The sequence below is a fragment of the Schistosoma haematobium genome, chromosome 7, assembly GCF_000699445.3.
Source record: "Schistosoma haematobium chromosome 7, whole genome shotgun sequence".
In the NCBI taxonomy this organism is placed as follows: domain Eukaryota; kingdom Metazoa; phylum Platyhelminthes; class Trematoda; order Strigeidida; family Schistosomatidae; genus Schistosoma; species Schistosoma haematobium.
Window position 1 is genome coordinate 10,133,949 of NC_067202.1, and position 24,404 is coordinate 10,158,352.

Genomic DNA, 24,404 nt, shown 5'->3' on the forward strand with positions numbered 1-24,404 from the left:
TTTCTAAATGGTTTATACACTCATCATGGTGATACAGTTGAATTTTTTTTAAGATTTTACCCATTTTCAACCAATCGGAATTGTTATTCAATAGACGAATGAAATTTACACCGTATTAAACTGTGTAATATAGGAAAGAATTAAAATCTGGATATCATATTAATTAAATCATTTGCTTGATATTGAAAGTTGAATTATATTCAAATAGTTATTTTATTCAATGTGAAAATTACATTAGAATTGGTTGTATGATTTATGTAACTAATACATATTTGATTCCATTGAAAAAGACTGATCATGGTTATCAAATATACTCTCACTATATAGTTACATAACCAAGTTTTATATAGATTGATTAAGGATAAAATCATTACAACATGGATACAAATATTTTATTATGCTCAAATTCTTACAAGAATGAATCAGATTATTTTGAAGGTGAGTAGCAATTTAATTTTTATAAAGATTTATACTATTCGTAGTTAGCTCATAATATTTAGAAAAAATAATTTTATTTGTCAACTTTAGATGGGTATATGAAAAATTCCGTTTTGTGAGTAGGGAAGAGCTACACCAGCTCTTATGATGCAGGCACGTCCAGCTGACGAATCCCAAATAGGACGAAACGTGCGTCAGACTGGATTTCACTGCTAGTCGCTATTACTACTCATCTTTGCTTATAATACTTATGAATTAAGACAATATTAAGGCAATATGCACTGTTTGCACATATGTCAATAGGAGACTGCTCGATTGCAGTTCTAAATAACAATGAAAAGATACAAGTAAACAATATCAAGTGAATTTGTTACATAATAACGTTTAAGCAATTTTTTTCATATAAGCACAAACTAAATTCTTATTTAGTTAGTGATTACTTCTTATTTACAAATTGCCATAATTAGAATTCCTTGTTTTGCATTTCTGTAATTTATAATATATAAAAGCAGTCCTATTGAAAAAAAGGTCACATCAAAAAGGAAATTATTTATATCAGTAGTGGGTAATAACAACAAGGTTAGATATAGTGGATTAGCATTGTGTAAAGATAATTATCTTATTCACTATGAGTTCATCTATATTGAAATGTTAATATGCCACCACTCAATAACATAAACTGAATAAATAAAGGCGGCCTGCTTAAAAATCTGGGCTACGTGTTTCTGAAATCAACATACCTCAACAAGTTACCTGAGCGTTTATGAAGAGTTTACGACCTTCTACTGTACAAGTTACAAAAATTTAGAATTGGAGATATTGTGATGGTTGACAATGTGCATTGAAAAGAATGTACATTATTCAGATGTTGATTGATTGAACTGCTAAATTATAACTGGCGATCACTCTATATTTATCGTCAAGATCAACCAAGAAGTAAGAAACGGAAACTTGTTGAAATACTTCGTGCTGAGAATTCTATATTGTACCAAAAAAAATAATAATAATAACAGATATTATTTAGATTATAAAACATACATCTCTTGCATAGATACTATTTAGGGATCATGAATTAAGACGAAACAAATGTATAGTACATTCAAGTTTTCAACAATTTTCCAGTTAATATAAAATGTTGTGTTCATCTTAAAATCCAACTGATTTTTACAAAGTAATTAACTAAATGATTGAAAATAAAAACAAACATTATTCAACAAAATTTGTATCATCATATAAATAGTAATACACCAGGCGTAATATAATGTACAGTATTTTCTTCTCTATAGGAAAAAAAACTCTCAATTGAATATAAAACATAAAAAGTATATTTATATCAATAAACTAATTCATTAGCAGCAAACGTAAATTGGTCTTAATTTACTTTGAATACAATCGATTTTATGTAGATCACTTAGAATAAGTTTCATTTAAATATGTAAAATAAGAGAAAAATGTTCTGATTAGATTTTCTATGAACTTGTGTTTTTAATTTTCCTTTCTTTTTGTTCACTCTGTTCATTCAATGACGATGTCTAAAAATTAGTGTATTGTCAAGATTTTATTCCTTCTTAAAATTGAATATGTTAAGAAATGAATGAGATGAAAGATGATTAACATCTTAATGCGGCTCTGCACTAATCTATAATTTTTATAGTTGAGATCATGAGTCAACTGAAGCCAGACCAACATGGAAAACCTGAAAGCATTGGATAGTCGATTCGTCCTATTGCGGGACTCCTCAGCAGTGCGCATCCTCGATAACGCTCACGGGATTCGAACCCAGGACTCATGATCTCAACCATTAAAAAATTACTATAATATTCACAAACCCCCTTCTGATATTATTCTATAAGTTACACAAATTAAGTTTCTTCACATTCTGTTTAAATTTATTTATTGAACAAAACACTATTGACTCTCGAATTTTCGAGTGAACTAAGTTATAGATTACAATGAAAGTGATTTCCATCAGCTGAGAATCCAATGATAATCAGGGATTAATTCATAAATGCATTGTTTAAGTTTCAGACTCCGTAGAACTTACGATCTTGTCAAGGTGATGAACCTAGGATTTTTAAGTTTACAGACCATGATACACCAAAAACAATTGAAGTTGTAATCATATGGTTTACATTTCCAGCTTCAAACAATGAACATTTATTTTTATGTGAGATGGTTAGAATTTACTAGTACTATTGATGATTACCATTTTATATTCAAGGAAAATGAACTCCATCTGTCATAATATTCCACTTGAACTACGGGAATTCACCTCAAAGACAGTCATTGACATACAAATTAATCATATTCAACTGTGAAAATACTTCAATCGCCACAAATTCCCAGATTGATAAATACATAAATACTTGTTTTTCTTATTATTACTGTGTTTGGTTGATTTCCTTCCAATGAAATCAAAAAAACAATTGACTAGTTAAACGCGTAGTTTCAAACCAATAATACCAACACACACACACACACACAGAGTGTATTAACAATGAAGCTGAGGCAGGAGAGACAGTTACACAAAAACAAATGGAATACCTTAATCTTCTGATTTATTCAACATCGAGTGTATTTTAAATTAATTAAATTTCAGACGAGTATAAACGTAAATCATTATTAATCTTTTTAAAACAATCACCTATTCACTTATTTACTTCCTTACGATTAATTATTTAAGTAGGTAATAGGAAACTCCTTAGACTATTGTTAGTTATACCAGATTTTAACAAAAATTCATATTAGTAAAGAAAACATTCACATTGTAAACTGTTTAAATGTATAAGTGATGTAATTAACTTATTATATCGATAATGTAACAAGAAGACAAAGATTATCAGAACTATGTGATGATATATTAGCGCAATACATCTAGAGGTGATTCAACTAGCCTTTTATTGAAACAAAGGCATAAATCAGTCATCAACAAAATGTATTGTGCAGCAAAGGTCATTATCAGAGAAAGAACAAGGTGCATGCTTCATCCAAAACCTAAAAGATATGAAAACGATTGTGTCACATCCCACTGTGTTTACCAATTTAAATGTGTGTGTGTGTGTGTGCGGTCACACATACTTAGGGAGGAGCAATCGTGATCTCAAAATTAGGATGTGTGAACATGTACCAAAATGGTTGCAAAAACAAATACAATCAAACGATCCAATAAGAATAGAGGATAAACATCCATCATCCTCTATTGCTAAACATACAATCGAAACTGGCTATAAGATTGATCTTATCTCGGCTTTTGTAGTGTTGTATAAAAGTGTAAAAGGGCGTATATTAAGGTTTGTTGAAGCCTTATCCATACGAAAATCCAAACCTCCTATGTGTATCCAAAACCAATTTGTTCTCACCTTAAACTTACCCCTAGTAATATCGGCCTATTATCCAGAGTGATTAGGTTTCCAATAGTGTTCACATTACTATTATTATTACCGTTATTATTACTATTACTATTATTATTAAAAGACTAATATTTGAACGAAGAATATTCTTTTCGATAAATACTCTTCAGGTTCTACAATTATATATCCAAATTATTAATCCGAAAAATGGCCAAGTTAAGGGTAAAGTACATCGTTTAGAGCATGTGAATTTAGGATTGTGATAAACAAAATACAATAAAATTGTTAATGTTAATATGACTCATATAAAATGTTAACTTGAATCTGCGAATATGTTAAATGAAATTTTAAGATCCATGATCAGAATAAATATGGGTCAAATAGGGTGAGAGAGAAATAATAGTGTAATTACAATTCGATCAAATAAGTAAGACGTAATACGGAGGGATGAATGCGAAGTGAATGAATCATGTATAGGGGAGATTAATGATGATGCTTAACCAATAATACGAATAATAATAATAATAATAATAATAATAATAATAATAATAATAATACAAAGATTTATGAATAAAGATAACAGGGACAATTACAATTGACTACGAAAGGTCATAGTCAAATTGGGTCATTCAATAGTTAAGATTACGATTGATTAATTGGCCTTGATGTTGGCCAGGGGAGGAGGAGTGGCTGAATATATTTCTTCTGTACGCATAGCTCCGGTTTCTTCATTCGGATGGCTACTGCTTCAGCCGTCTGAATTGTAGACGCATGAACAAGGATTTCTTCTTCACTGTTTGTATTTCGCCTACTTTCGCCTTCGTGACCATATATTTAATTATAAACTTTCTAGGGTTGCCGTTCTCCCTGAGAGTATCATGCAAGGTGGTAAGCTCTTGTTCGACTATATCAGCAGAACATATAGTGCGAATACGGTAGCTAAGGTTTTTGATCAAATTTCGTTTGTACTGTAGAGGTACAAAGCTCAGGAAATTCGTATACTGCCCAGTCCAAGTACTTTTTCTGTTTATATTCCTTTTTAACGATCCATCCACTTTCCTAGTCAAGAGAACATCCAAAAAGGCTATTCGGCCATCATTCTCTTCTTCAGATGTAAACTGAATGGCTGGATGCACTTCATTAAATCGTCTAAGAACCTCTTGCGGCGAAGTATTATCTTTACAGAGGATGAACGTGTCATCCACGTATCTACAGTAAAATGTGAAGTTCTGAATAATCTTTTTCAGTGGACCATTTTCTAGTTTGGCTAGAAAAATATCAGCTAGTATAGGGCCCAGTGGTGAACCCATTGCAACACCATCTGTTTGTTTATATATTTCACCGTTGAACTTGAAATTTACATTCATGGTGCATTTGAGTAATAACTCTTTCACGACGCTAAAAGGGACAGTAGTTTCAATTTCATTTTCTATCAGCTGTTCACCTATATATTCTACAGTCTCTATGAGTGGGACGTTTGTGAATAACGATGTTACATCCAATGACATCATCTTTAGTCCCAACGTATTTGCGTTTTTGATTTTATCAACAAATTGGAACACATCCTCAACACTATATTTTACAAGCTTTTCGTGTAGAGGTTTCAATACGGTTACCAGCCATTTAGCCATAGTATGGTAAGGAGAGTTATACATATCTAAAATAGGTCTTAATGGGACCCCCGTTTTGTGCATTTTGGCAATCCATACAATCTCGGCAGATGGGTTCCGTTCCAGCGTGGTTAAACAAAGGTTTGATGAAGAAGGTGAATAGCTCAATATTGGCCCATTTAGTACAAACCGGTCATAGTGCCAGTATAAACCAATCTTTTTCAATTATTTATAAGGTAAGTAATTTTTTGCCAAAACTGGTCAGACTGAAAGTCCTTCAAACGGCTGAAGCAGTAGCCATCCGAATGAAGAAACCGGAGCTATGCGTACAGAAGAAATATGTTCAGCCACTCCTCCTCCCCTGGCCAACATCAAGGCCAATTAATCAATCGTAATCTTAACTATTGAATGACCCAATTTGACTATGACCTTTCGTAGTCAATTGTAATTGTTCCTGTTATCTTTATTCATAAATCTTTGTATTATTATTATTATTATTATTATTATTATTATTATTATCCTTGTTTCCTATAGCCCTTCACTTTTAGTCTAGTTGACCTTTTATTTTTTATATATAAATGTTCTTAAGAAGTATATTGTGTGTGATCAGATTGTTCGAAGTATATTGTGTTAATATATCATCAAATAGTTCTGATAATCTTCAAAATTTATCAAATAGACTAATAATCCAGATTGCTGCAGAAATGAGAAGATACAACCTAGAGGTACTTGGGATCAGTGAAACACATTGGACACAAGTTGGACAACAACGACTAACTACAGGAGAGCTCCTGTTATACTCCGGCCATGAAGAAGAAAATGCACCACATACACAAGGAGTTGCATTGATGCTGTCCAAACAAGCGCAAAATGCACTTATAGGATGGGAATCTCATGGACCAAGGATCATCAAAGCCTCGTTTAAAACAAAGAAAGAGGGCATTTCAATGAACATCATCCAATGCTATGCGCCTACCAACGACTACAATGAAGACGCTAAAGATCAATTCTACAATAGGCTGCAGTCAATAGTCGAGAAGTGCCCAACAAAGGACCTGACCATTCTGATGGGAGATTTCAACGCCAAGGTTGGAACGGACAACACTGGATATGAAGACGTCATGGGACGACACGGACTGGGAGAAAGAAACGAAAACGGTGAGAGATTTGCAAATCTATGTGCCTTCAATAAACTGGTCATAGGCGGCACCATATTCCCACATAAACGCATACACAAAACCACATGGACTTCACCGGATCACTCTACACAAAACCAAATCGACCATATTTGCATCAACAAAACGTTCAGGAGGACTATAGAGGACGTGAGAACCAAGAGAGGAGCTGATATAGCATCAGATCATCACTTGCTGGTCGCCAAGATGAAATTGAAACTCAAGAAGCACTGGACAACGGGGCAGACAGTATCACAAAAGTTCAATACGGCCTTTCTCCAGGATACTAACAAACTCAACAAATTCAAGATAGACCTCAGCAACAAGTTCCAGGCCTTTCATGATCTACTCAATGGAGAAGGAACTACTGTGGAGAGCAACTGGAAGGGGATCAAAGAGGCAATCACTTCAACATGTCATGAGGTCCTGGGTCACAAGAAGCACCACCACAAGGAATGGATCACTGTTGGTACACTGGATAAGATTCAAGAAAGGAGGAACAAGAAGGCAGCGATCAATACCAGCCGAACAAGAGCAGAAAAAGCCAAGACACAAGCTGAATACACGGAAATAAACAAACAAGTGAAGAGGAGCATCAGAACCGACAAACGTAAATATGTGGAAGATTTAGCAACGACGGCGGAAAAGGCTGCAAGAGAAGGAAACATGAGACAATTGTATGACATAACAAGGAAACTCTCTGGAAATCGACGCAAACCAGAACGACCAGTGAAAAGCAAGGAAGGCAAGGTAATCACCAACATTGAAGAGCAACAAAACAGGTGGGTAGAACACTTCAAAGAACTCTTGAATCGACCAGCCCCACTGAACCCACCCAATATCGAAGCAGCACCCACGGACCTCCCAATCAATGTTGGCCCACCAACAATTGAAGAAATCAGCATGGCCATCAGACAAATCAAGAGTGGCAAAGCAGCAGGACCGGACAACATCCCAGCAGAGGCACTAAAAGCAGACGTAGCGGCAACTGCAAGGATACTCCACATTCTCTTCAATAAGATTTGGGATGAGGAACAAGTACCAACAGACTGGAAAGAAGGACTTCTGATCAAAATACCGAAGAAAGGCGATCTCAGCAAGTGTGATAACTACAGGGGCATCACTCTTCTCTCAATACCGGGAAAAGTCTTCAACAGGATATTGTTAAACAGGATGAAGGACTGCGTAGACGCCCAACTTCGTGACCAACAGGCAGGATTCCGTAAGGATAGATCGTGTACAGACCAAATCGCAACTCTACGGATCATTGTGGAACAATCAATTGAATGGGATTCATCACTCTACATCAACTTCATTGACTACGAAAAGGCATTTGATAGCGTGGACAGACCAACACTATGGAAACTTCTTCGACACTACGGCGTGCCTCAGAAGATAGTCAATATCATACAGAACTCATATGATGGATTAAACTGCAAAATCGTGCATGGAGGACAGTTGACAAAGTCGTTCAAAGTGAAGACCGGTGTTAGGCAAGGTTGCTTACTCTCACCCTTTCTCTTTCTCCTGGTGATCGACTGGATCATGAAGACGTCAACGTCTGAAGGAAAGCGCGGGATACAATGGACATCTAAGATGCAGTTGGATGACCTAGACTTCGCAGATGATCTGGCCCTTCTATCCCAAACGCAACAACAGATGCAGGAGAAGACAAACAGTGTGGCAGCAGCCTCAGCAGCAATAGGTCTCAATATACACAAAGGGAAAAGCAGGATTCTCCGATACAACACAGAATGCACCAATCCAATCACAATTGACGGAGAAGATTTGGGAGATGTAAAAACCTTTACATATTTGGGCAGCATCATTGATGAACAGGGTGGATCTGATGAAGATGTGAAGGCGCGGATCGGCAAAGCAAGAGCAGCATATTTACAACTGAGGTACATCTGGAACTCAAAGCAACTGTCAACCAACACCAAGGTCAGGATTTTCAATACAAATGTCAACACAGTTCTACTGTATGGGGCAGAAACCTGGAGAACTACAAAAGCCATCATCCAGAAAATACAGGTGTTTATTAACAATTGTCTACGCAAAATACTTCAGATCCATTGGCCGGACACTATTAGCAACAACCTACTGTGGGAGAGAACAAACCAGATCCCAGTGGAGGAAGAAATCAGGAAGAAGCGCTGGAGGTGGATAGGACACACATTGAGGAATGCACCCAACTGCGTCACAAGACAAGCCCTCACATGGAATCCTGAAGGTCAAAGGAAAAGAGGAAGACCAAAGAACACATTACGCCGAGAAATGGAGATAGACATGAGAAAAATGAACAAGAATTGGATGGAACTAGAAAAGAAGGCCCAGGACAGAGTGGGTTGGAGAATGCTGGTCAGCGGCCTATGCTCCATTGGGAGTAACAGGCGTAAGTAAGTTTTATAGTATAAATAGTGAGAATCTTCAAATGTACAAAAACCTGGACATAAATTATTAAGAATTATAACGTGTTAAAACACTTTAGTATTTGAAAGATATTGTTCTTATGATTGAATGAGTTTCACCATGAACAATAATCGAAATACCACTGGTGATGAATCTAGAATTAGAATTAAGCAACTGTCCAATAGCCTTTAGCTTTCAAAAATTATCTATCAGCTGAAATTAACCCAAATTAAAAGCTATATTTCTTTTACTGGGTATTGTTTACTTATATCTTCTCATTGTTATTTAGGACAGTAATTGATTAGTCTCTTGTTGGCATATGTGCATCCTGTGAGAATCGCATCGATATTTCTCTAAGTCACAAGCTTTTAGGCAAAGATCCATAGTGATAGTCGCTAGCAGTAGAATCCAGTTTGATGCATGTTTCGTCTCGCTTGCGACTTATCAGCTGAATGTACCTGCATCTCGGAGTTAACGTTCACTCCGGGATTCCAACCTAGTACCGATCGCCTTAAGCGCCATCGCGTTATCAAATTAGCTACCTAGAGACTGATCAATTGCAGTCCTAAATAACAATTGGAAGAGACAAGTCAACAACACCAAGTGAATATAACTTTAATCCATTGCACAAGGAGGTGGCTAACAGGACTCAGTAGCTGTGTGGATAACACGATGACGTTTGAAGCGATCGGTACTGGGTTGGAGTGTCGGAGAGAGAATCAACTCTCGGATGCAGGTACATCCAGCTGACGAATCTCAAATAAGATGAAACGCGCATCAAACTGGATTCCACTGTTAGTCACTATCCATATTTGCTTATAAAGCTATATTTCACTGTTAAAACCTAATAATGAACACGAAAGTTTCACTTTTATTATGATTTCACAATCAATTACTTATCAATCAAAACACACATCATGTACTTACTGGTAAATCATTTTAAACTTAAGCCCTTATAACATTGAGTTGCCTTCCAATAATTTACATTTTCAGCTTTTGTCAATTCACAACACTGAGACTATTATTTATTTCTCTTGATAATATCTCTCATTCTATCGACGTGGTTGGACTCCACTGATAATTGTTTTTCTTTAACTGAGAGCACTGCTACTGAAGAGTCCTATATTAAGACGAATTAGATATCTAAGGCTTCTTAGTTTTTAACAGTCCTCTAACTGAGGATAATACTGTGGTGTGTGCTACTGATGTCAACAGATGTAAATAGTATATATCATTAATCAAAAGTGAAATATCTGGAGTCGGAAGATTAAGAAGATGGAAGAAATGAGAACGAGAACAAAAAATGATTGATATGAAGATGAAGGAATAATAAAGTCCGAGATGATTGACTAATATTTTGCACATGAAGTATTTACTGCATAGTTCTCAGATATTACCTGAATGTTCTGTAATTTTGTGCTGAGATACATTCGACTGTCCCGATATTGTCGTTTGCGTTTATCGGCCTAACTTTTACCAAACTGATAGAATTTTACATACACAAGGAAAATGATATTAGGCTTTAACTTTTTTTCTTTTTCTTTTTTTTGATATACTCACAACAATGTTGCTTTTTTGAGGAATAAATATCCACTCTTCAGTGAAGGCAACGCATAGGAAATCACACTATGTAAACAATGAATGCTAACAAGAAATCTGAATTCGATTGTATTTACATAAATATAATTCTATTGTAAATAATATGAATAAAAAGAAAAAAAATTTTTTTTATCTAGAACAGTTACTATGATGAATATTGTATCCATATGAGTTCGTCTATTATATTTAGATAATTCTGATAATCTTTTAACTAGAAGCATGTTTTTCCAGGCTTATTTTCTAGTGGCAACTTCATCAGGTTGACTTACTTGTTAATTCAGTCGACAGGTTTATTTAAATACAGACCTCATTCGTTTTAATCAAATTGGTTGTTATTTGTACTGAAATATTGTGTGAATAATCATAGATAATTTATGTGTGTTGTCCTGGATGACTGTCTGATCTTTTGGCTTGAGATGCCTTAGAAGTGCACACTCACGAACCCATCACAGAATAAACTCATATTTAAATCATATATTCAACTTCACTTACTCATTGATTTTGTGCTCTTAGATATGGTTCATTCTACTTGTTAGAATTGCTCATATTTACTTCTAAAAATCGACCTTAAGGTGAGATATTAGGATTAAGACGTTAGATACAGCTCCCTGCTTCCGAAAAATTCTCCAACTAAGTAATATTCCTTCCTAGAATTTGAAATACATTTTGTCAGTGTTGAAGTCAGAAATGTTAAAATTCATTCATTGATTACATTGATCTATCTTTTAGTATTCACTAAGGTTGTATTATCTAACTATTGGTAGGATTCAACTAGCACTAACCACTAACTAATCTGTTTTTGGTTACTAACTTAAAAGCGATTAATGGAAAGAAGTCATCTAAATTTTAATAGCTTATCTTGTTTGATTACTATTGTTATTATTGTTATTATTAATCGCTTTACTCAATATTATATATTTGGTACAATATAGAAATCTAGGCCCAAAGTATTTCAACAAGTTTCTTATATAAAAGAGAAAAGAGGAAAAAAGGTAAAGAAACCCAATAGTTGCATACATATCTACATAAATGAACGAAATAGACTACCTGAAATTGAATGAAATGTTTCTTTCATAAAGAAGATTTAATTCTGTACAACTTTTTAATTAGAAACATATTTAAAGATAGAAGTTATTGACTAGCTTAACTCTAACAATCTGTTCGTCACAGAGTATGTTTGCTAGTTAAGGTATTGGGGAGCTTTCATATCTTTGCTTGCGTGTATGGAATCTAATGTATTGACGTCTCGTTCTTTCAGAAGATATACAAGGAGAAAGATATGAATGAAGTGGATAGTGAGTATCTGATGAGACAACACCTACCAGGAGTTCGCGAGATTTTATGTGTCTATCCATGAATTAATAAAATAATGAAAAAAATGTTGACCTATTGAACGGAAATTCGGCACTGCTGAGGAGTACCACAATAGGATGAAACGGCCGTCTAGTGCTTCCAGGTTTTCCATAGTGGGCTAGCTTCAACTGACTCATGATTTCAAGTAGTGAAATTTCTAAAATCTCCACAAAACCCCTTCTTATATATATCAATAATTGTTTATTATTTAGTTGCATTCAAAATGGTGTATGTTTGATTCACATGTCAATAAATCAACTGAAATTTTAGTATGATTAATTAGTGATGATGACGATGATGATGCTGTTATATATTCATATTTTAATTGTTTAATGATTCCCATCATATTAAAAGATTTATATTTTGAATGAAAAATATTCTTTTAGATAAATTCTCTTCAAGTTCTACAATTATATAATCCAAATTAAAAATCCGAAAAATGACCAGGTTAAGGGCAAACTGTATCGTTTAAAGCATGTGAATTGTAGGATTGTCAAACAAAATAGAATAAAATTGTTGATATTGATGTGACTCATATAGAATGTTAACTTGAATCTACATATATGTGAAGTGAAAATACTAATATTCATAATCGGAATAAATATGGGCCAGATAGGATGAGAGAAATGATGGTGCAATTATAATTCAATCAAACGTTTAATGGAAAACTATATTGTGGGAAATACTAGTAATATCAAAAAAGGTTTTGTGGATATTATAGTAAGATGTAATAAGGTGAGGTGAATACGAAGTGAATGAATCATTTATTGGGGAGGTTAATAATGATATTTAACCAATTGTAATAATAATTATCATTATTATTAACACTATTATTATTATACAAAGATTTGTGAATAAAGATAAGAGATAATTACATTTGACTACGAAAGGTCGTTAGTACAAAAGTCAGATTAGGTCATTCAATAGCTAAGATTACTATTGATTAGTTGGCCTTGAGGTTGACCGGGGAAGGGGAAACTGTTGAAGATATTTCTTTTGTACACATAGCTCCGGTTTCTTCACCCGGATGGCTACCTCTTCAGCCGTTTGAAAGATTTTAAATCTGACAAGCATTGGCAAAAAATTACTGACCCGATAAATAATTGAAAAAGATTGGTTTATACTGGCACTATGGGCTAATATCGAGCTGTTCACTTGCTTCACTAAACCTTTACTTAGCCACACTAGGAGGTGTTCGTAAGCAAGAAAATGTAAGTTCCTAGAACCTCGAGCAATGTAACTTGCTCCACAGGAGCACTCCTGGGAATTTACATCCCAGAGTTGATATGCACTCTGGGACTCCAACCCAATACCGTTCAGTTCAAACGCCATCACGTTATCCACATAGCTATTGAGTCCTGTTAGCCACCTGCTCATGCAGTGGGGTGGAGTTTAAATTCATTTGGTGTTCTTTAATTGTATCTTCCCATTGTCACTTGTTGGCATATGTGCATCCACGACTTAGTGGCTAAGTGCTTAAAAAGCTTAATATTTGAAACATAAGCTTTTTAATGAATGATTTGATGTGTTTAATGTATAATTCAACAGTTGACATTTGACTAGTCACTGAGTAGTGATAAAGTTATGTTTGTAACGTACTGTTTAAAGCTTATTGAATTTTATAGATGATTCAATATATCATACATTATACTGAGATGTTAGGCGTTTGGACGTTTCCTCATGAAAACCCTGGAACTAGGTACACTATTGAATAACTCTAATCACAAACACAATTCCAAATGATTTGGTTGATTAGGTGGTGGAAACTATACTTTACATTATGACAATGATTTTCTTAATGGACTGAAATGAATAAGGTGATTACTGAGAATAAGATATATCAATCAAACATATTAATTCAGAAAGCGCGTTTGGTGTTTAAAGTAATATGTAATGAGTTCGAATATCAACATAAAACGTTAAAATTGTTGTTGTGGTAAATCAAGTTGATAGGTTAACGTTTCCACCGTAATCCATAATTCAGAATTACACATCATTCAGTTGAAGTCACATTCTATGCATAAATTAAACTACCATATCTTCTTGAATATTGACCAGAGTCATAAACTATCAAGAACAAAACAAAAAAACACTGATCAGTCTTTCATTGAGATTATGAACGATTAATATTCGACCATCATTGAAAACCTGAAAGTACTGGATGGTTGTCTCGTCCTATTGTAGGACTCCTCGGCAGTGCACATCCACGATCCCGCTCACATGATTTCAACCAAGCATCTTCAGTCTCGCGCGTGAACACTTAACCTCTAGACCACCGAGTCGACCAGCATCCAACGGTGTTAATATCTAACCTCAACCAATCTTTTTGCTTATTTCTATGTCAAATGAATTCTTTTTTTCACGTAAATTTGAACTTTGCACTTGACATTTTGGACTAATGTCCATTTAATTGATTAGAATAATGTAAAATTATCTTATTTATTTATTAATTGAAATCAGATACCGAAATCAATCAAGGAATCTATGATAACTTAATAAATATTTGTTTCATATTACTCTCTTTCCTTATATTCTTCAATGACCTAAATTTGCTATTCTATATACATATATATAAATCTTAATTAAAACAATTGATAATTGTCAGTCATTAATTATATTGATTTTTATTATGAAAATATATCGGGCATCGTGCAAATTATTGTATTGGTATAGTTTTCTATTTACAATTATACATGATAATTTAATTAATTTCGATAACGTAACAAGAAGACAAAGATTATCAGAACTATGTGATGATATATTAGCGCAATACATCTAGAGGTGATTCAACTAGCCTTTTATTGAAACAAAGGCATAAATCAGTCATCAACAAAATGTATTGTGCAGCAAAGGTCATTATCAGAGAAAGAACAAGGTGCATGCTTCATCCAAAACCTAAAAGATATGAAAACGATTGTGTCACATCCCACTGTGTTTACCAATTTAAATGTGTGTGTGTGTGTGTGCGGTCACACATACTTAGGGAGGAGCAATCGTGATCTCAAAATTAGGATGTGTGAACATGTACCAAAATGGTTGCAAAAACAAATACAATCAAACGATCCAATAAGAATAGAGGATAAACATCCATCATCCTCTATTGCTAAACATACAATCGAAACTGGCTATAAGATTGATCTTATCTCGGCTTTTGTAGTGTTGTATAAAAGTGTAAAAGGGCGTATATTAAGGTTTGTTGAAGCCTTATCCATACGAAAATCCAAACCTCCTATGTGTATCCAAAACCAATTTGTTCTCACCTTAAACTTACCCCTAGTAATATCGGCCTATTATCCAGAGTGATTAGGTTTCCAATAGTGTTCACATTACTATTATTATTACCATTATTATTATTATTATTATTGTCCTTGTTTCCTATAGCCCTTCACTTTTAGTCTAGTTGACCTTTTATTTTTTATATATAAATGTTCTTAAGAAGTATATTGTGTGTGATCAGATTGTTCGAAGTATATTGTGTTAATATATCATCACATAGTTCTGATAATCTTTGAAATTTATCAGAGACTAATTACTTTAAATTTACTTTATTTCAGTTACCATTGGAAATATCGCTTATCAAACAAGGACCATAATACCCCTTCTGATATAAATAAAATCTGTCCAAAAAAAAGATTAAAAAAATTGAGGTTATATTTAGTCATCTGAATAATCATAATAATAATTTTATTTTTCCTTGTTTCATTTTGTGAATTGTGAATGTGTATGTTCTTAGATGAAATCGATAACTGCGTTCTTATTTTCTGTTTTGGTCATATCATTAAAACAAACAATAGCAACATTCAATGGACAGTTTTGTGATTGATTCCAGGACATGCAAATTTTGTGATAAATGAATTTAGATTGAAACCAGAGTCTACATTCTCTAGCTTATATCAATTCTTGATGTGATGAGATAAACGTTTAATACCAATGTTATCTAATCATTCCACTCTACCCTCTGTAACAGTGATAAACTTTTATTAGAATATTTGGATATTATATGGAAGTTGATTATCAATAAACACAGAATTGTAGTTAAGTTTATAGATGATTGCAGTCGTTAAATTGGATGATCCTATAAAAATCAATTACATTCCGTTTGCAGTTATATACAAATTAGTTTACAACTTAAATTAGCAAAGTCTTAATAAATCATGAAATAAAATTAAATCTAATACGATTTTGGGTAAATTTAATGATTAGGACACATTTTTTCTTTGTGGTAGATACATCCATTAAGGGAATTAGGGCCGAGGAAAGATGAGAAGTTGGACGAATCGTTTCTGCACGTAATGTTCAGGCTTGAGTTCGTGGATTGACGATGCCTCAGCAGTGCATAAAATATTATTTAATATAATAAATGTATACAGTGTAATATAGTATACTTTCCCAAACAGAATACCAGATAAAATTCGATGTCTAATAGAGTGATAATTATGCAGTGACTCGAAGTTTATTCTGAATTAATCAAGCTCAAATAATTTAACTATGCATATTTACAGTCTTTTTGTATTTTACCCCGAAGGTTTAGATTGATTCGAACATATTATCTACTAATTTCTTCGGTTAACATTCAACTGGAACCACTTTTATTTGTAACATTAGAAGAATGCAATATTCACTAAGACTTTAGATCATGCAGAAACTATTTAGGTCAGTTCGTTTTAGTAAAGCATTTAATACTGATTAATTAAGAAAAAAACTTTAATAGAATAAACTATTTAATAATAAAAATAAATAAAACTAGCCGGTGTTAAATAACATGAGTTATCTATATCAAATGAGAATATATAATTGTGCATGCATGATTGATAGTGCATAAGTATGTCAGTTGAACTAATTTAGAATACAATAAATTTCTTTATTTTTAAAATCGGTAAACAACTAATATAGAATTTCAATAGTTGAGATCATTAGTCAATTGAAGCTAAACCACCATGGAAAACTTGGTCTAGCTTCAATTGACTCATGATCTCAACTATTGAAATGACTAAAATCTCAACAAAACCCCTTCTGATAATAAAAAAATGTTTCTAATCCATTTGACCATCCATGGAGAATTAAGTTGAAAAAATATATATGAAAATTAAAATAGAAAAACTACTTTAATGATTTAAACAGTAGTTTAAATACTAAGTTAATTAAAAATCGAATGAGTGTGATTTAGATAAGTGAAATAAAATAAAAAAATCTACATGTAGGTTCTACACTATTCTGATTAGTGAAATAACAATAACAGTTACGTTCTGATGTTTTGCGGTATAAAAAGTAAAAATATCAAAGTGGTTTTCCCTTCAAATGAATTTCTTTTAAGCTTATAAACCGTCTCTTTGAATAAACATAATGATTTTACAACCATTTTATTCTTCATTATGATTGCAATTTTTAAATATATGGTTTGATGCGCGTTTCATCTTATTTGAGATTCGTCAGCTGGATGTACCTGCATCCGAGAGTTGATTCTCTCTCCGACACTCCAACCCAGTACCGATCGCTTCAAACGTCATCGTGTTATCCACACAGCTACTGAGTCCTGTTAGCCACCTCCTTGTGCAATGGATTAAAGTTATATTCACTTGGTGTTGTTGACTTGTCTCTTCCAATTGTTATTTAGGACTGCAATTGATCAGTCTCTAGGTAGCTAATTTGATAACGCGATGGCGCTTAAGGCGATCGGTACTAGGTTGGAATCCCGGAGTGAACGTTAACTCCGAGATGCAGGTACATTCAGCTGATAAGTCGCAAGCGAGACGAAACATGCATCAAACTGGATTCTACTGCTAGCGACTATCACTATGGATCTTTGCCTAAAAGCTTGTGACTTAGAGAAATATCGATGCGATTCTCACAGGATGCACATATGCCAACAAGAGACTAATCAATTACTGTCCTAAATAACAATGGGAAGATTTAAGTAGAACAACACCAAGTGAATTCATAGTGATTATGTTTTTAAAAAATCCAAAGTTCCGGTTACTAATCTAGCCCAAGCATTTTCAAGGAAATATAATCAAGTATAGGAATTATTGAATATAAGTACATGGTCCACAGGTTAACTGTTTACTAAACAAGACGTCCAATTGTAAAAAGTGTTGAAAGTGAAATTTATCGTAGTATCCGGAAATTGTGTTAAGATAGCCCTTGTATGTATGTATATATGGCTCTGATCATATTTCATATCTTATTAAGAATTTTATAATGTTAGATAATTTGCGAGACTGTATGAATCAAATATTCCACAGCATGGATAAAATAGGGATAAATAAACAAATAAATGTCTGTAGTGTAAGTACAGAATGATAATTGCTAATGTCAAATTCAGGATGTGCATTTTGTCCTATTTGAAACTCGTCATATCGATGTACCCATATCCCAGTACCGTTCTTCTAAAATACCATCACATTATCCACTTAGTTACTGAGTCCAGACAGCTACTCACTTATTTCATCGGGTGAATTTTGATTATATATGTTTGTAATTTTGATCTCACTGATGTGTAAAACTGTATTTAATCAGTCCAGCAGAGAAAATCGACTCTGAAATGCAGGTATATCCATCTGACGAAATGTGAGTCCTGGATTCCACTGCTGGTTACTATCCATATCTACCTAAAATGTTTGTGACCTGAAAGTAATATCGAGACAATCAGTATAGGATGCACTCATGTTTAAAGCGATTGATCGATTGCAGCCCTCAACATCAGAGGGAAAGTCTTGTTACTTCTTATTAATGAAACATTTTGCCAAACTAAATTATTTTAACTTCACTTCTTAGTCGTCACGTGTTAAATCGGATGTTTTTCCATAAAATCGCAGGCATTAAATAAACAGACGCGTTCAAAAAATGCATTTTACAAATATTGGATTATTGCAAATATTCGATAGAATAACCTCGATCTTGGTTTCATATTAGTTGACATTCGTCAGAAATGCGTATCTGGAATAGTTCATTCTCATTTTCAAAAAGAAACTTTCACCTATCTGCATACAAACATAAGTCATATTTTATTAGTCTTCACCAGTATTGGGTTGTAGAGATTATTGAGTTATTGATTGAGATCATGAATCAATTGATGTTAGACCATCATTGAAAACCTGAAAGTACTGGATAGTTGTCTCGTCCTATTGTGGGACTGCTCAGCAGTGCACATCCACGAGTCCTCTCACGGGATTCTAACACAGAATCTTCAGTCTCGCGCTCGAACACTCAACCTCTAGACCACTGAGTCGACCAGCATCCAACGGTGTTAATGTCAAACCCAAACCGACCCACGAAATTGCGCGCCCATCTTTCATTGTCTGACGTAGATACCTGTTTCTACCCGACACGGATTAGCTCCACTGGTCACAGCTGTTTAATAGAACTCCGAGAATTTCTTCACGAAGCTAGTCATCAGTGAGCACATGGTAATTATCAGTATGGGGTTGTGGAGATTAAAAGATAATAAAATACAAAGGTTTTCTTAAATAAGACAAAAAATAATAAAATGATGACATGATATTATCTTGTACGATTTCATACTAATAATACAATAATAAATTATATTTCATAATTAGAGGTAATCACTTTATTTTTTAATGTTTAACTCATATAAAAATCAAGAGTTCATTAACTTCTTTTATTTTGTTTTCTCGTAAAACAATAAAACATAATCAACCGAAAGTGTTTTATATGAAAAATAATGTTTTAGTGAATTTTTTTATATTTTTCATGCATCTATAAAAATTATTGCTCTGGTTGTTAGAAGAGTTTAAATGGTTTAATTTGTTTAATCTGATTGACGTTGCGGTTGACGACCCCATGCCCAACCCTCCTCCTTTACTCAGGCTTGGGACTTGCAGTAACTCTAGAGCTAATATACTTTATCGATTAATAAAGTTCTTATTTTGCGCGAAAAATTGTTTCTTGAAAGTTTCAGATCAGTATGATTAGTTTGTTAAATTAAAAACCATTATGTTATTTACTTATTTAATTAATTGTTATAAGATGGATCTCAGATACTGAACAGTACACTTAATATAAGTAAATCTATTGTTAATATAAAATAAAGTTAGCTCGTCTTGTGTAGCAAGTAAGTAAGTTTAGAATAAAGATATCATTCAGAGAGCGATTGAAACCTACGGAGGAATATGAAGTTATTTCATGCCAAGTAGGTACACCACAGTACTGCGTATTCACAATCAGTAAATACATTTTATATTGGAAGTCTTCTTATAAATCATTTCTACTAAAAGTTATGAATGTAAAAATGTGAATTAAGTGATGGTGATAATGGTCTCTGAATTTAGACATGTCATTTTAAATTTTACCATAAATAACTATTTGTAACTTTACGAAAACTCATAGAGTGTGAATGAGTGAAAACCAACACTGTCAACCCCCCTTCAAATAAAGAGTGAAGAAAACCGACGTTAATACAAAATACTTTCAGCTCTGTTGTATTCACCAGGACAAATGGTTTAGTTAAGAAGTGATTATTGTCATGCTGGACAATACTGTCAACAACATTTACTTTAACTAATTATTCCAACATGAAGTAAATGATGATGACTTTGTCTAGAATGGCAACATAGATTCACATTTAAATGCTTAGGGTAAGCACAGCCAAACTCATTAATAATTTTATTTATGAAATAATGATACGAGGCAGTAGAATTCGTAATGTATTCACATATTTGCAACTGAAATACGTTGAAATGTATGTCCACATTGTTTTATCTCAATGGGAACCATATTAAATTATTAGCAATTAAAGTTCTTTAGTAATATTTGATAGAGATGAGTGATAAGTTGTTAAATTTCGCAAAACTATAGGCTCTTATGAATTATTAAAAGCTTAGCTAATTTGATATATTTTTGTTCTGAACAATTGGAGGTAACCGGTAAGAAATTTTGGACATAGGATGTGTATTAGTTGATAATCATTATCGAGAAAAACTTGAAGAAATGAATGGTTTTTGTGGAACTGATAACTTCATAGTTCAGTGTCACTTTCTGAAACGATAGCACTGAGCTGTCGATGCCTCAAATAACTTTATGCAAGGTTGAGATGTTGAGTCTGATTGACCATCAAGTAGCAACAGGTGTTAAGTTTATCCAGTCTTGAGGATTACGGACTAGATAAACATAACGGTAGTCACTAATACTCAGTAATCAGTTAATTCCATCTGTTTTTGGACATAAAAAATCCCCATAACTAGATTGTGTACATACAACTTTTAACAAACATTTACTAGACTAGGGATTTAAAGTTTCTAGCCTATTGACCAACGTACCTTCTTTTCGGTAGGGAAGAATCAAAGATTCAAAAGTATTTTAAGCTCAACTTTCAATCACTACACAAAATATTTATTGCCTAGGTTATTACAACTGCCAAAATTTCTTAGAAATAAATCGTAACTGATTTTGTATTGATACATGTAGCATTCACTTTACATTTGAATTATATGAAAAACCAAAATCTTCTTAGTGTGAGACTTTGTATGAGAGGAGTAGATGTTTTCTATGTTCATGAACAAGGTTTGTACTATCCCTGGTAGTAATAATTAAAATTAGAAAATTATTATCCTATTGAGAAGAGCTGGAAATTATACGGTTGGTTTTTTAATGAATATTTGTGATTATTAATGAGATCGGTAGTAATTAGGTTATACGCTTACGGCTATTACAAAAGAAAATAAATTTTAAATGTTCTCAAATGTTGAACTTAGTAAAATCTAATTAGGTTAGTATAGTGTTCTTAGGTTCCGAATCAATGACCGTTTTCAGTATAGCGGGTTTATGGAGACTGTTAAATGTTATTGATAACATGAACCGACCTAAGTTGGACAGTAATCGGAAATCAGAAAGCACTGTTCTGAAAGTATTTCCAGAATTTTAATGAGATGCTATGACCAAGAGATCTCAAATATGTCGATTGCACATTAGCTACCCGTTCGAAACAATGAAAAATGGTCGTAAAGTTTCGCGGAGTGACTGAAATAAGTATTGTGTGCAACTGGCCTAGCGATTGGGTTCGGAGGTAGGCACTGTTGAGAAATGCGTACTAAAAAGATATAAATTTTGAATAAAGTATAACTTGAAAGACATTGGCGCGTCTATTACTGGTCTCCAAACGTTGAAACAAAAGAGCCAACAACAAAAAAAATGAAAGGATGCAATTATTTGAAAAAGATTGAAGTAAAAATATTAAGCTAATTCATTCAGTAAACTGTCATAATGTTGAGAATAAGACAAATATCAACTATAATAAAGAATAACGGTCGCTTATTACTCTCAGTTCACTAAATATAAAAATTTAGATTACCAAGTTGTGACTGAATGATCTAATGGGTAATGTATTCATCTAATGATTAGTAAATCCTCGGTTCAATGGCGTGCATTATTGAAAAATCCTAAACTAGACTGAAACCGTTTTAAACATCCAAATTGCTTTTTGTACATAAGACTATTAGATCTTCCGCTCCATGATTACCAACACCACGTAGGTTGATAATCGGTTAATCACATTGCCTAAATTAGAAGCTAGTAACTTCAATGACTGGTTTAATGTTTTCGAAGCACCTCTTTCTACTGCATTTTAGATACCTAGATATACTGAAACAGATGATGGCTAAATGTACATAGAGGCCTACATCTATATTTAAAAATTTATACGTAACCTCTTGATGTATGATCAATTATATATACTACTAAAAGATTTTGCTTAAAACGTATTTAATTTTCTCATCGTTGTTATCTAATATTACCGTTTTGTACTAAAAGCTAAATTAATAGGACCGATTATGAGTTAGAGTTTACTACTTGGTAGTGTTATGACCTTGGATGTCTGACTTTTCTATCACGCGACTTATCGACCAGTCAGAATACGACTTATACAATTTCGCACTATGCCAAACCAATGACGTTCAACCGGTATGAGCAGTTTAGCGTCCTGATTGGTCCTATGTCCTCCTAACCCTTCCACTTAAGTCCAGAACACAATACTAGCTTCTGTAATATGAATCGAATCGAATCGAATCGAATCAGATCAGATCGTTTATTTCAGACTTACTCGGTTTATATATCAATCAGACAGACCACAACGTACCATAAAATAGAAAATAACATGTGTACACAATAAAGCCAATAAGTGACTGTGAACGAGGGGGACAGTAATTAATAGACTGAGCATAGCTTAAGAACCGTAAATCGTACAATAATAAATTATAGGTCAAAATAAAGCTTATAATAAGAGGAATATAAATATACATAATGTAATTGTTGAATAGTTATACAATAAGAATATTTATAGAATATTAGTCCATTAATAGTCCTTGGAAGTTACCTGTAATTTAATCTTCACCGGGATATAACAGGTAGGTGGGAAAAATAGCTGCTTATTATGTAGGTGTTATATAATATGTATATAATACTTTTAATGCCTTGTTTAAATGGCATGTTAGCTATCATGAGAAAAACAACCCTTGACTTATGATCGAGAAAAAATATGTTATTTCTCAAGAGATTTCGTTTAAAGATGTAAATAATCCAATTTGGAAAATGCGACAATAGAATGCTGTTTCAATGCTTTAAGTAGTATCTTAATGACTGTATGTGTTGATTATTTTCCATTTTGTCAGCGTTTATTGATAGTGTTACAAACTCCAGAGAGACTGTATTGAACAAGAACACGAGTGGGAACAGCCAAATGCATTTGAACACTAAAACCTGAGAACCATGTAGTAAATCTGACTGTTTCTTTTGCAAATATCGATCCATCGCCTCAGATTTCATTGTTTCTGCATTTCCATACCAATTGCTTTCCATTCTCGTTCTTTTCTTCTCGATCTTCTACTGAAATACATTCTATTCCTGACTATCGTTATATACTACTTATGTGTATATCAGTGGTACACCATACAAAACAACTACTTATTTTATGTAATTCCCTTACATAAAAAAAATCAATGCCATTTAGTATTACTTAGTTATTCCTTGGTAGTAATACAAGTGCAAAAATCAATTTTATTGTTATTCATCCATTTGAGAAATACTTTTGAATGATTGTTTATTCCAGTTAATAGTTACATTAGGAATAAAATGAAATAATATTGATGGCTTATTTAATTGAAATAAAAAAATCATTCATTTATCACATCTCATTTATTTAAATTGAATACCGTAAATTAGTTTTCTACTATACAAGTTAGTTAATTTTCCAGGTGAATTTTTCTTTTGTAATAAACATTGATTTTTCTCTCTTTTTTATTCTTTTTTTATATCACACGTATTTTCGCTAAGATTATGGTAGGTAAGAGAAAAAAAATAAAAGAAGTATGGAATCATTATTATTAACGGTCATCGAACGTAAAAAAAAAGAAAAAGAAAAAAGGAGAGAAAATAAATGGAGTAAATGATTAAAATTGGTTAACATGATATCATGATCATTATTATATCAGCTAGGAGAACCTTAGGAAACTAGGTGA

The 24,404-nt window shown here is 33.2% G+C and overlaps 1 protein-coding gene across 1 annotated transcript in view; it reads left to right on the top strand.

Moving 5' to 3' along the window:
• The first annotated feature begins 195 nt into the window (after window positions 1–195).
• Window positions 196–24,404, top strand: part of CRHR2 (Corticotropin-releasing factor receptor 2) — a 71,558-nt gene continuing 47,349 nt past the window's right edge. Inside the window, exon 1 of the mRNA XM_051217956.1 lies at window positions 196–438. Coding sequence (XP_051064390.1) covers window positions 378–438 — 61 coding nt within the window. The 5' untranslated portion in view covers window positions 196–377. The remainder of the gene's footprint in view (window positions 439–24,404) is intronic.